Genomic DNA, 14,488 nt, shown 5'->3' with positions numbered 1-14,488 from the left:
TGCTGAAATTAAAGCCTCCACCTCCATACAGCTTCAGACCCCAAGTCAGTCCAAGCCAATCTGAATGCCAGATGCTTTTTCAGAGCAAGGTTTCTCAACCTGGGCAATTTTTAAGTGATGTGGACTTCAACTCACAGAACCACCCCCACCACCCCAGCCAGAAATGCTGGTGAGGAATTCTGGGAGTTGGAGTCCACCCATCTGAAAGCAATCAAAGGTGGAGAAACATTGGGAATTCTGAGAAGAAACGACGCCACCTCATGGATCTGTAGGTAGTCAAGAGAAAAAAGTGGGACTTACCTTGGTGCCCGTGACTGTGGGGGATGGGGAGAACGGGGAAGGTTTGCTCTGCTGAGTCTGGAAGGGAAAACATGAAGTAACTTCAGCGCTGGCAATCTAAGACTGTGGCCCCCCTCGAGGTATAACCATCTCCTTACTCCCACTGCTCCTGCCCAAATGTTCTCACCTGATGGTTTGTGTCAGGTCCATTTCTTTCTGTATCTAGAAGCAAAAAAGTTCAAAAAAAAAATTCACCACATAGGGTCCAAAGCAGTGGTGGGTTTCGACATTTTTTTACTACTGATTCTATGGGCGTGGCTTGGTGGGTGTGGCAGGGGAAGATTACTGCAAAATCCCCATTTCCTCCCGATCAGCTGGGACTTGGGAGGCAGAGAATAGATGGGGACGAGTCAGGTCAGAATTTTTACTACCGGTTCTCCAAACAACTCAAAATTTCCACTACCGGTTCTCCAGAACTGGTCCGAACTTGCTGAAACCCACCTCTGGTCCAAACTAAAAGAATCTCAAGAAGGGCCAACTTGATCTGAACTATCCACTCATCTCTCAATCTCCATAACAGATCCTCAGACAGAGGCTGTCCCATTTGTTTCTTTCTCGCAATTCCTTGATAGATCCTGTGCCTAACTCTGCTGCTCATAGTGACGGGAAGAATTCGAATTTCTGGTGAAGGCGTTTGTACAATTCTGTAGTGTTGTATCAATAGCTGAATCACTGGCTCTGGGACATAGATAACCACCCTCCCCATACATTGGGATAGAAAACAGACTTCCAGAACAACACATCAAAAAGGAATTAAAAAAATGAGGAAATACGCCTGGAATATCATGTATTGCCGAGTGTATTTTGAGTTCCCACTCTTCGTGCTCCAAAAACAAGATCAGTGTACGAGATCTTGTTATGGCCCCGATAGTTTTGATAGTGCTGATAAAGAAACACAGGCAATCATTTATTTTTGTCACCTCCAACCGTTCTCAATTTATTTACATTATTTGGTATTTAGATATAGATAGATGAGCCTTCAAGGCTGATCTGTGAAAGTATTAAATGACTGATTTGTGCGATCGGGCACCGCTGTTCATCATTCACAAGTTATCGGCGTGGTCTTGTTAACGTTCCGATTAGTTCAAGAATCATTCTGAAATGTGGTGGCTCTGTGAGCGTTCTGAGGGATTGCCACAAAGAAGAGGGAGCCAACCTATTCTACGAAGAAAACCGAAGGCAGCACAGATGCAATGGATGGAAACCAATCAAGGAGAGAAGCAAGCTAGAACAGAGGAGAAACTTCCCGACAGTGAGAACGATTAATCAGTGGGATGACTTGCCTCCAGAACAGGGGTCTCCAACCTTGACAACTTTAAGACTTGTGGACTTCAACTCCCAGAATTCTGGGATTCTGGGAGTTGAAGTCCACAAGTCTTAAAGTTGCCAAGGTTGGAGACTCCTGCTCCAGAAGTTGTGAATGGACAGCTACTTGACTAAAATGGTATAAGATATCCTGCTTGAGCAAGGAACTGGGCTAGATAGAAGACATCTAAAGACCCTTCCAACTCTGCTAGTCTGTTATTCTTCTTTTCTCTAAAATAGGGTGGGGAATATTTTCCGGCTGAAGGAACAAGTGGCTTTCTGAACATTCCTCCCCTAACTCGTCCCCTTCAACACCTTCTTTTGGAGCAAACTCTATCTGTCCCACCTTCCCGGCTAGAGATGATTCTCGTGCCATCCAAAATTGGGGTAATCCCATTCTTGGAAATCCAAGAGTCACAAAGCGCTTGCTCCCAGCTTCGCTTTGCACAAGAGAATGGGGCTGCCCAATGGAACAGAACTGCCTTATTTTCTTCCATCAGAATAGAGCTGGAAGGGACCTTGGAGGTCTTCTAGTCCAATCCTCTGCTCAAGCGGGAGACCCTGTACCATTTCAGACAGGTGACTATCCAGTCTCTTCTTAAAAACCTCCATGGATGGAGCACCCATGACTTCTGAAGGCAAGACTTCTCTTCTTAACCAATGAGGTTAATTGTCCTCATTGTTAGAAAGTTTCTCCTTAATTCCAGTTTGCTTCTCTCCTTGGTTAGTTTCCATCTGTTGCTTCTTGTCCTGCTCTCTGGTACTTTGGAGAATAAAATAGAATAGAATAAAATAGAATAACACAGTTGGAAGGGACCTTAGAGGTCTTCTAGTCCAACCCCCTGCTTAGGCATTTTCCTTTGCTTAGTTCCTTATCTTTCCCAGGACAGTAAATTTTAATAGTTTTTTTCCCCCAAATGCTTTGTTGCTCAGTACACTGAGAAGTCCTTCTCCCCTTCTTCATCATTTTGTTCCCCTTCATCTGTTACTTCGGATACTAATTCTGATCCATGTCCAAAACTAGTTCATGCAATACAGTAAGCACTGAATTGTTTCAAGAGTATATTAATACTATTTATTAGGCCTAATGGCTCCTTTATATATCTTGAAGATGACTGGGGGAAAAAATTATGTATAAAAAAAGCCAATTTCTGGGTTCCTGGCTTTTCTATTAAGGCTCTCCAACGAAAAGCTGGCGTCTGACCCTGCAGGGATCTTTTTTCTTTATTTATTCATTCACTTGCATTCTGTATTTTTAATACCTTCTTACATTTAAGAGGAAGAAGAAAATGAATTAGCTTCAAAGAGTCCACCGCTGCAGAGACTGAAGGGAAAGGCGCCTTCTCATTCCACCCGGCTTCCGCAAGAGCCTTTCTGTTAATGAATAAATGCCTTCTTATCCTTCCCCTCCAACCAACTTACCTGTGTGGTCTTCTTGCAGCTCCAGGCGCACCTTCTCCAGTTCCAAGGGCTTAGACATTCTTACTTCTGTGAGAAAAAAGAAGGAACAAGGAAAATGCAGATGAGTTTTGATAAAGGGACATAGAGGGTAAGTGAGGCCAGAAATCAATGCCAATAGCCATAGCACTTAGACTTATATACTGCTTCGTTGTGCTTTACAGCTCTCTCTCTAAGCCAGGGGTGTCAAATTCGATTTCATTGAGGGCTGCATCAGGGTTGTGTTTAACCTCGGGGGGGGGGCACAGGACACATGGCCAGCGTGGCGTCACTCGTGTCAGGGGTGCCTGTGGCCTGAGTGCTCTGCCAGCAAAAACGGAGCTCAGGAGAGCTGCGCACGGAGCTTGTGAGCTCCATTTTCATTGGCAAATGGCTGCAGGAGGCCATCGCGGCCAAAAACGGAGCTCACGAGGGCTGTGTGCGGTCCCCACGAGCTCCATTTTCGCTAGCAGAGGCACCGTGGGCAGGACCTTTGCTGTTTGCAGAGCAGCCCCACGGGCCAATCTAAACACCCTGTGGGCCGCATGTGGCCCGCAGGCCTTGAATTTGACACCCCTGCTCTAAGCGGTTTTACAGAGTCAGCCTATGGCCCCCAACAATCTGGGTCCTCATTCTACCAACCTTGGAAGGATGGAAGGCTGAGTCAACCTGGAGTTGGTGAGGGTCGAACTCTACCCAATGCTCCACCAGGGCTCTATCATGCGCCAAATCTAGGTAACATGGTAACATTGAACCAAACTGACAAATGAAAAACTGAGAGAAACCAACATTGATGGATTTAAAATGAAAAAAATGGAACGAAACAAAAACGTTATCAGGTTCGCTGCTTCCTACGTTGTAATATGACACTGCAGAATTCAAACTGTATAAAATCTGGAAATAAATGCCTCATAGATGTCAAATTATTCTAACAACCCACGACTCTGAAACTTCCAAAACTATCGCTTGCTAGTTCTCAGTGTTTTAATCTTTGTAAGCTGCCTAGAGTCACTTGTGTGAGATAGGTAGCTATATTTTTAAAAAAAGAAAAGGAAAGTAGGAAGACTATTGCCTGCATATATTTTTTTTTTTCTAAATCTCCTCCGAGAAATAAAATGATTTAATCTTGGTTTTCTTTTAATGAAAACTGTAATTCAGCAAAGCAGCTGGAAAAAAAAATCCCTGAGAGATCTAGGCTACACAGTATATTCCTACTCGGAACCAGGGGTGGGATTCAGCCTGTTCGGCCGAACCGGATGCTAATTTGACATCTGGTTTGCTGAACCGGTTGTTGCAAGGACTGGCTGGCTGCGCCCACCCCTCCCCTCCCAGGAGTCTTCATGTGACCTGTTTTGGATGCCAAGTAAGTGCAGAGCCTGCACAGAGGCTCTGGGAGGGCGAAAATCAGGCCTCCCGGAAGTTCCGGAAACGGGCCCATTTCTGGCCTCTGGAAGGCCTTCGGAGCCCAGGGGAGGCCCTTTTTGCCCTCCCAGAGCCTGGGGAGGGTGAAAACGCCCCCTCCCCCCACCGTGGTGCAGGAGGCCGAGTAGGCCACGCCCACCCAGCAACCGGGCAGGGAACCGGTTGCTAAAATTTTTGAATCTCACCCCTGCTTGGAACAAAGGAGACCTGTTTCTCTTATTTCCATTAGAGACCCTCACCTAAATCCAAACCTTTGGCTGAGCATGTCACAACAGATACTTGAAAGATTAAAGGTTCTGAAGCATTTGGGCCATGAATGCATGGATGGATAAATAGGAAAAAGAAAAAGAAAAACAGACATGAGTGTATACTTTGCAAGCTAAACATTTGGAACTGCAGAAATATTGGATGACCACTAGAATTTGCCATTCGGTAATTATCTAAGATTTTGCAGACCCCCTTAACATTTTCAAGAAGTTGCTACTTTTTCTATTCATTTTTTTCAATATCTAAATCCCTCCTCCGTGGTGGGCAGATAACCATGCAAGAAAATAATACAAAGCTTCAATAAATACAGTTAACATCCAGTGACCTCAGAAGTCACCCAAATCAAAAAAAAATGTTCAAACCAAATAATTCTCAGTTGTTTGTGAAATGCAAGCAGGGATTTGGGACCGGTTGTGGTCCATCAGCAGCCTGTGGAGCTGGCAATGGAGTCGGACAGCGATGAGGCTGAGGTGAGGCCAGGGCCATCGGGGAGTGAAGTGCGGACTCCAGAACCTCCAGAGACTGATAGTAGTGAGGCAGAGGAACAGGAGGAGCCTGTTCCTAATGCACGCATGAGAAGAGCTGCCAGAAGGCAAGAGCAGCTCAAGCAAAGAGGATGACTCGGAAGTAGGGCCAAGAGATCATTGGCCCCTCCCATAAGGCTTAATAACAGACCAGCAACGGCATTTGGGCTTTGCCAGAAAACAATGTTGATAGCTTTGTCTTCTTGCATTTATTTTTTTTATCTGTGACTTCTGAACGTTTGCCAAGAAAGGCCTTTGGCAGTTTGCCTAATTAGACCAAGGCTTGCAATAGGACTGAGGAATTTGTGTTGGGAGGAATTTGCTTTAATTTAGTTGAACGATGCTGAGAATGAAGTAATTCTCAGCTGTTCGAATAAAATTTGTTTTTTCATGACTGACTTTCCTATTACCTACTTGGGCCTGGGTCACAACAGGACCATCCAAGTTTTGGCAGAAGAGTACCCCAAGCATGGGGATCAGGACTGGAAGGCTCGTTGTCTAGTTTGTACTCCATGGCTCTTGTAAAGAAGGGGAACCCCCTCAATAGGCCCCCCTCTACATACCAGGACTAGATGGGCATGTTCTATCCTAGAAAGCACTGCCTGCTATCTTCCTAGGACAACTTCTGTTTTCAGGAATCTGTGGTTTGTGTGATGGGGGGGGGTCACAACCACGGACTTTAACAGTGGATTAAGACAGACGTGGAGAAGGAAAGTTATGTTGCTACCCATTAGCTTTGTGAAATGGCACTAAGATTATTGCTGGAGAGGAAACACAAGGATGGGGTTAGAATAGAATAGAATAACAGAGTTGGAAGGGACCTCGGAGGTCTTCTAGTCCAACTCCCTGCTTAGGCAGAAAACCCTATGCCACTTCAGACAAATGGTTATCCAATCTCTTCTTAAAAACTTCCAGTGTTGGAGCATTTACAACTTCTGGAGGCAAGCGGTTCCACTGATTAATTGTTCTAACTGTCAGGAAATTTATCCTTAGTTTCTCTCCTTGATTAATTTCCACCCATTGCTTCTTGTTCTACCCTCAGATGCCTTGGAGAAGAGCTTGACTCCCTCTTCTTTGTGGCAGCCCCTGAGATATTGGAAGACTGCTATCATGTCTCCCTAGTCCTTCTTTTCATCAAACTAGACGGCTGCGCGGGTGATAGAGGGAGCCCCTCGTGGCTCCCGCGTGACACCTATCCTGCGCAGACTGCACTGGCTACCTGTGGCTTTCCGGGTGCGCTTCAAGGTTTTGGTGACAATCTTTAAAGCACTCCATGGCATAGGGCCGGGCTATTTACGGGACCGCCTACTGCTACCAAACACCTCTCACCGACCCGTGCGCTCTCACAGAGAGGGACTCCTCAGGGTGCCGTCAGCTAGGCAGTGCCGTCTGGCGACACCCAGGGGAAGGGCCTTCTCTGTGGGGGCTCCCACCCTCTGGAACGAACTCCCTCCAGGACTTCGTCAACTTCCGGACCTCCGAACCTTCCGTCGCGAGCTTAAAACACACTTATTTATCTGCGCGGGACTGGATTAGATTTTAAATTTTATGGTTTTAAATGGGTTTTATTATTTATATGGTTTTAACAATTCGGCTATGGAATAAGTTTTTTACTTGTTATTTTAGTTTGTATTTATGTGTATTTTTAAGTGCCTGTGAACCGCCCTGAGTCCCTAGGGAGATAGGGCGGTATATAAATGTGAACAATAAATAAATAAATAGACATACCCGGTTCCTGCAACCGTTCTTCATATGTTTTAGCCTCCAGTCCAGTCCCCTAATTGTTACCTTCAAGTCTTACTTGTGGTTTTTCCTGAGATATCTGGTTACTTGATCCAGAGAACCAAGTTGGCCCTGATATATCTTTGCTCTTTCAAAATAAAGCAGAGGTCTCCAAATCTGGGCAACTTTAAGACTTGTGGACTTCAACTCTCAGAATTGCTCAGTCAGAATTCTGAGCGTTGAAGTCCACAAGAAATTGTCAAATTTGGAGACACCTGTTATAAAGCCTCTTCTCCCATTTATATCCTCCGTTGAGAAAACTAACCTGATATGTTGCTTCCATGGTTGAAAACCAAATTTATTATTCCCCTTCTGAGACAGGAAATTTGTACCAAGTAAGCCTCCTTTAACGCTAAGTCTGCTCATCCTCAGTGAATGGTGATAAAAGCCCCTATCATGGACATCGACTCTGTGACACTTTATTTAGTGATTTCTTTCCAAGAAATTATGCTAACTGGTTGTTGATATTATTTATACTGCCGGTCCTTTCATTAGATAAAGTAAGACAACGGTGTCTGGTAGCAGATGCTGGACATGGCCAACTCTAGTTATCTAGCAGCTTGGGTTTCTTGGCTCTTCTTCTGATTTAGATATTGCTACAGACAGTGTGTGCTAAATAACCTACTGTAGTCTAATCTAAACAAGGTATGGTAATCTAATAGAACAGGGATTGGAAAAAGGACGCCATCCTACCACTCGAGTCCATCAAACATCTGTTCAAGATCCATGGGAGGCAAAAGAATCTCCAGGTTAGTATTGTGACATCATCATCGGCCAAGATAATTCACTCTTCCCATCAATGAGGTTCTGCCATTTGATAGTTTCATAATCACCACTTTCTTTTAAATCTAGCGCGATAAGGAAGGAAGGAAGGATAGGGAGAGAGGGAGGGAGGGAGGGAGGGAGGAAGGGAAAGAAGGGAAGGAGAAAGGAAGTGTGGAAGGAAGGGGAGGGAGGGAAGAGAAAGAAAGGGAAGGAAAGGGAAGGAAAGGAAAGATAGTGAGGGAGGGAGGAACAAAAGGGAAGGGAAGCAAGGAAGGATAGTGAGGGAAGGAGGAAGAGAAGAGGAAGGAAGGAAGGAAGGAAGGAAGGAAGGAAGGAAGGAAGGAAGGAAGGAAGGAAGGAAGGAAGGATAGTGAGGGAGGGACGGAAGAAGGGAAGGAGAGAGGAAGTGTGAAAGGAAAAGGAAGGGAAGGGAAGGAAAGAAAGGATAGGGAGGAAGAAAAAAAGAAAAGGAAGGGAGAAAGGATAGTGAGGGAAGGGGGAAGGGAAGAGGCAAGGAAGGAAGGAAGGAAGGGAGGAAGGAAGGAAGGAAGGAAAAAAGGAAGGCCACTTGTTCAGTGTGATAAATGCTTCTCTGTGTTTTCCTATTCATGCAACACCAGTCAGAATCCCACTTGGTCTGTAAGCAAACACTGAAAGCTATCACTTTTTAAAAAACTGGACATCAGAGCAGGAGTTCAACCCGTGTCACCGCTGATTTTACCTTCATATAATGAATTCATAGGATAAGTCCAATAGATTCAGTCAAACGTGCACCTATTAAAGACACAGCAGGGAAGAAGGAACCAGTCCTTTTCAGCATCTCCCATTATATTTCTTTCTCTACTTCATAATAAAAAGCCATCTTTAGGAGGGAATGCCACTGCTATTCTCCACCCCACCCCTTTTCCCCATCAGAATTCCTACCTACAGTCTCTATGTCACCCCATATTTTTTTTAGCGTAATTTGGCCCAGCTGGTAGTTTCCAAAGCTTTTTGATATATATTTTTTGTGTGTGCAAGGTTGCTGCCACTCTGACTAGACCAGGAGTCAGCAACCGGTGGCTCTGGAGCCGCATGTGGCTCTTTCATCCCTCTGCTGTCGGCTCCACAATGGATAGGGGTTTCGGTTAGGACAGGTAGAGGAAAAAGGACGCCGTGCTAGGAGGAGACTCTATGGTGGGGGAACCGGACTTCCGGTCAGCTCCAGAATTGAACAGGGGGGCTTCCAGTTAGGACCTTTGTGGCTCTTTTGAGTGTTTAAGGTTGCCGACCCCTGGACTAGACAAGAGTTGGCTGTCGGAGAACTTAATTCCCATAGTAAAATGAACTTCAGCAACTCAAGGAATTAGGCTTGCAATCTTTTCAGCTGACACCCATAGAGAGGTAGCAAACATAGAGAGCTTTTTCCTGGTATAGTGAAGGTAAAAGTTCACACCCTAGTTTCTTTCTATCAAGCCCACATTAAAGACATAGAGTACGTGATGCTGGGCAAATGGCATTCTCGTATATCCACCACAATCTGCACAGCTGGCATTTAATGCTGCAAGCGTTTGGTAATATGGGAACGATCCTAGGTACGATAACAGCTGGTGAAATAACCCAGAAATGTCAATCTATAATCTGTGATCAAAGATAATAGAGAGGCGTTATGTACATAAGAATCAAATTGGATTTTGAGACTGAATAAAAGCTGAACGGGAGGTTTTTATGAGAGGTATGAAAATACCTCTTAGCTGTGAATATTGTTTAATGCAGAGTCAACATATAATGGAGCCTGTTTTCAAGTTAAATTCATTCTTTTCATCAACAGTGTCCCCGGCTATTAATTTTTTCAGAGCTAAAAGAAATCCGAGCGTGATTCTCAGGATCATTTGGGATAAAAGCACCCGGCCGTGGATTTTCTGAAGCAAATTTTCATCTGGAATTGTGTGTTTGTTCATTTGTCTCTAACAAGATTTCGGATATTAAACAAAAAGAATCTTTTCTTGACACACAGAAAACTAAGGGAGAACTCATTCTTGATTCGCCGATTGAAGGTCTACATCCCATGGATGTAGAAGATCAGTGGAGAACATTGATAGCAGTATTGGAGGGGCTGCTACCAAGAAGAGGAACTCAATTCGTTATTTTCCAAAGCCCCCGAAGGCAGGACAAGAAGCAACGGATGGAAACTAATCAAGGAGAGAAGCAACCTGGAATTGAGAAGAAATTTCCTTGACAGTGAGAACAATTAACCAGTTCAACACGTCAGAAGTTTTGGGTGCTCCGAGACTGGAGGCTTTTGAGAAGAGACTGGCAGCCACTTGTCTGAAATGGTATAAGGTTTCCTGCTTGAGCAGGGGGGTGGGCTAGAAGACCTCTAAGGTCCCTTCCAACTCTTGTCATTCTGTTATTCTGCTACAGCAGCTACCTGCTCTTTGAGCAGGACCTATCAGCGCGGAATGCAGATTCTTTATTTGTGTCAGAAGCGTCTTCAAACTGTTATTCTGCTAAAGATGGCTCAGTGTTAGAACACTGAATTTAGGATGCGTCTGAATCTCTTGTTCATTTTTCACTAGAGTCTGCAATACAGCACTATTAAAAGTCAATGTACTAAATTTTAAAAAGAGAACTGCAGCAAACGTTAACTCCGGCTGCATGTTTTCCCCTTGTATTCTGGAATTCCCAGAATAGTTCCATCTCTTTGCTGTAGTAGATTTAAAAAAAAAACACACACACACAAAACAGCTCATTGTTTCATTAGAAGGATGTTGATTGGATTCAGGAAGGTCAACGGTGATGCAAAAAATGAATTGTCATTATTTCTGTGTTATAGTTTGCTCGTATTGTGGATTTCCTTCATCTATTATTCTCTCTCGAACTGTTTTATCCCTTCACTATGAGCATTATTTGTATTTTCATATGTTGCAAGGCACCTTCTGAAGGTGGTTGTTTTTTTAAAAAAAGAAAGACTCTGCATCGTATAAATAAGCAAATGGTAGGTCAGGGTTGGTCCCTGGGTTGAACGTGCCTGGAGTGATCCGATTGCAGGCATCAATGATTTGTCTGACAAAGATTTTTTTTAAGAGGAGGGGGAGGAAAGATAGAAAGAAAGAAAAGGAAAAAAGTGACAGTGAGAAGGAGAGGTAGAGGCAAGAAAACATGGCTAAATTTGTAATTTTTGCTAAGCCATAAACTATTGTTATGTTATTTGGAGCTTAGAGACCCAATCTGGTATCATGGTTAAGAGGCCGGCCTACAAACCAAGAGCGTGTGAGTTCTAGTCCCGCTTTAGGCATGAAAGCCGGCAGGGTGACGCTGGGACACTCAATCTCTCTCAGCCCACTTCACAGGGTTGTTGTTGTTGGAAAAATAGAAGGACAAAATAGAATTATCTGCGTTTATCGCTTTGAGTTACTTACAAAGTAGTAAAATCAAAAAATCAAATAAAAATGTAAAAGGCTATCGTATTGGTTCCAAATAGCAATGGCTCGCACAAGATGTAACGAAACAAATCAAATTATAGTTTCTTTGTAAAATATCTAGTGAAAGTGAATAATGCATGCTCCAGATTTTTAAAAAAAGTAAGTTGAGTCTTATAGTCTAGGAATGAAGATGTATCCAGAATCAGATCTGAAAAAGGTGACATGACCATTTTTCACACTTATGACCACTGCAGCATCCCCCATGGTCACATGATCAAAATTTAGATGCTTGGCAACTGGTTCATATTTATGACCGTTGCAGCGTCCTGGGGTTATAGGATCCCCTTTTGTGACCTTCTGACAAGCAAAGTCAATGGGGAAGCCAGATTCACTTAACAGCCTTGTTGCTAACTTACCAACCGCAGTGATTCATTTTACAACGGTGACAAGAAAGGTCACGAAATGGGATAAAACTCACTTAACCCACGTCTCACTTAACAACAGAAACGCTGGGTTCGATTGTCGCTGTAAGTCGAGGACTGTCTGTAATTCAGATCCGCTGCTTTTTACTATGTCGTTTTTGCTCCGCTCCTGAACCTTTATAGCAGCAGCTGGTCTTACAGGCATAGACTAAGTGACATTTTCTCCCTTTTTAAAAAAAAAAAAAAAAATCCAGATGAGGAAATGTAATAGAGCAGGGGTCTCCAACCTCGGTCCCTTTAAGACTGGTGGACTTCAACTCCCAGAGTCCCTCAGCCAGCAAAGCTGGCTGAGGAACTCTGGGAGTTGAAGTCCACAAGTCTTAAAGGGACCGAGGTTGGAGACCCCTGTAATAGAGAATCAAGTGGGATGTCCGAAAACCCAAGCACTGAGGGTAAAGGAAAGCGACAACTTCTGTGATGTCATTCAGAGTTTCTTAATGGAGACGTTAAGTATTGTAGAGACTTGAGTTTGGATTATTCTTGGTGGAATACGCCGTACGTTGGAAAAACTGTATATCGGGTGGGATTTTCTTTTCAATTGGTCGTTCGGAAAACACAGGAAGTGCTGGCCAGTTTATCAGGACCAGGGATTTGCGCGCCCCCCCCCCAGTTCTCCAAACTGCTGGCCACTTTTTGTCGGCTTTCACTTCTGCTTCCCTTTCACATTTTTAGATGGTTTAAAAAAAGCCTCCAATTTACTGAAACTCAAAACTAAAAACAAGAAGCCCAAAAACCAAACCCCTTGCCAGCTCCGGGTAGAACCCCTCCTCTTTACTCCTCCTCTTCGTTGCCTGCTTGTTTTCTATGGCTGCCCTATTACAGACAAAACTGGGATTAAAAACACCGGAGTGGCCCGTGGGGGTGTGGGGGGAGGAGGTAGGTTCTCATCTACTTTGCAATTTTTTTGGGGGGGGGAGGGGGGTGAACCACTTTTGCCTGAAATATACTTTGCACACCAGGAAAAGCCCTACTAAAATAATTACCTTCCGAACAACAAAGCCAGGTGGGCAGACTGACCGCTCTGCAAAACACACGAGGCATGGTTTGGTTCCGAGGCAGCTTGTGTCTAAGAGACCAACATCTGACTTGCCCATATGGCCCTTAACAAATTTCTACATCTGCAGAGACAGGCAGCAAAACTTCACAGCACGGAAAGGAACCATGATTGTGTGTCGAACAGCGGCTGGCTCACAAGCTAGTCAAAAATCTCTAGCTGATCTTTGGTGTAAGGTTGCTCCATGCTTCCCAAGTCCCCTTAAGGCATGACTGAGTGGTGCAATTCCCCTTACATCCACTGTCCCATCCCACCTTCCAATCTTAGGCTTACTAGCCCCTCCCCTAATACGGTCCCCTCTTCTCCCTCCACCCCACGCAAGACAGGATTGGAGGCAGGATTGTTGTCTGGGACACACTCCACAACTCCGTAGAGCAGGGTTTGTCTCGATGAGCCCTGAAGCTTCGGGCAGAGCATTCGCGAGCCTCAAAGCAGGAGAAGCAGCCAGAATAGGCAGCATTGCTTCGGTTACCCGTGCCCTGCCTTTTTTGCCAGCCCACCCTACAATCAACTTTTTATCGGCATCAAGGAAATCTCCAGAAGTAGACGGCAATGCATTCCGGAGAAAGAGAGAGAGAGAGAGAGAACACAGTGAGATGCCTCCAAGTTGCAGTACACCTCTTATCGCTTACCTGTTGCCCACAGGCCTGAGTTCACCATGGCTATAATTCTTCTGATGTGGAAGAGACAGACCCCCAAGGGCCCTGCCTGCCAGTGACGGATGGCACTTGTTCCAGAGAGGAAAAAGCAGGTGGCAGGACAAGGAAGGGCCTCTAAGCTAGGGGCAGGCCTGGGGAGTCCCCAGGCTCTTGAGAAGCAAGAACAGTGAATGTGGCAGGAAGCAGCTGGGAGGAAGAAGACATGGCAGGGTGTGTGTGTGTGTGTGTTTGTGTGTGCTGGGGTGGGTGGGGGGGAGCGAAGAACACTGCAAGGACAGCAAATACAGATATACGTGTGCAATTGCCACGGTGCCCATAGGTGCCCATGCTTCAGTCTGCGGTGTCCAAAGCTCAAGGGCCCCCCCCCCATAGTTGAGTTCAAAGGATCGGCATGGCACAGGATCTATAGAACATGTATATGGGCTAAAATGCGGTTGGGCATTTTATGGTTCAGTGAGTGGCCTTAGCATGTTGTGAGCTGCAGGTAGTCCTTGGCTTACAACCGTCCATTTAGCAACCATTTGAAGTTACAACGGCACCGGAAGCGGTCCTTGGACTTAGGACCAACGTAGCATCCCCACGATCGCACGATCGATATTCAGGCGCTTGGCGAACGGCACGTCTTTATGAGCGCTGCAGGATGTGATCCCCCCATCTGCAAGCTTCCAAGCCGGCTTTTGAGAAGCGAAGTCAATGAGGGGATGGCATGTTCGCTTAAAGACGGCATGAGCTTTCGTTTACCAACCTTTTTGCAGCAAAAAAAAAAAAAAAGGTCGCAAAATTGGGAAGAACTCCCTTCACAACCAACTTTCTCAAGCAGTGGAAATGGTGGTCCCAATAGCCTAGCCTAGCATGCAAACCTGATCTGTTTGACTCTGGCTGGGTGTGTTGTGCAAACTCAGCCGCTGCAGTATATAGATCAATGCTTATGGCTTGGCAAAATATGTGGGTCCAGTCACTGTGGCTTATTCAACAACCCTCATGACTTAGCACGAACCCAACCACTGTCGTCCTGGTGACATCTCAGAATCTGTATTAGCAAGCACAG

General features: G+C 45.1%; 1 protein-coding gene across 3 annotated transcripts in view; it reads right to left on the bottom strand.

The window, feature by feature from the left end:
• Positions 1-13,524, bottom strand: part of POU2F2 (POU class 2 homeobox 2) — a 36,620-nt gene extending 23,096 nt beyond the window's left edge. For all 3 annotated transcript variants that reach the window (XM_058196366.1, XM_058196364.1, XM_058196365.1), the window contains exons 1-4: positions 13,414-13,524; positions 3,067-3,132; positions 467-501; positions 301-357 (exon numbers count right to left, since the gene is read on the bottom strand). In XM_058196366.1, coding sequence (XP_058052349.1) covers positions 301-357; positions 467-501; positions 3,067-3,132; positions 13,414-13,441 — 186 coding nt within the window. In that variant the 5' untranslated portion in view covers positions 13,442-13,524. The remainder of the gene's footprint in view (positions 1-300; positions 358-466; positions 502-3,066; positions 3,133-13,413) is intronic.
• Between the last annotated feature and the right edge of the window lie 964 nt (positions 13,525-14,488).

The sequence above is a fragment of the Ahaetulla prasina genome, chromosome 10 (genome assembly GCF_028640845.1).
Source record: "Ahaetulla prasina isolate Xishuangbanna chromosome 10, ASM2864084v1, whole genome shotgun sequence".
Lineage (NCBI taxonomy): Eukaryota > Metazoa > Chordata > Lepidosauria > Squamata > Colubridae > Ahaetulla > Ahaetulla prasina.
The sequence above is the reverse complement of the archived record's forward strand: the minus strand, read 5'-3'. Positions and strand labels throughout refer to the sequence as shown.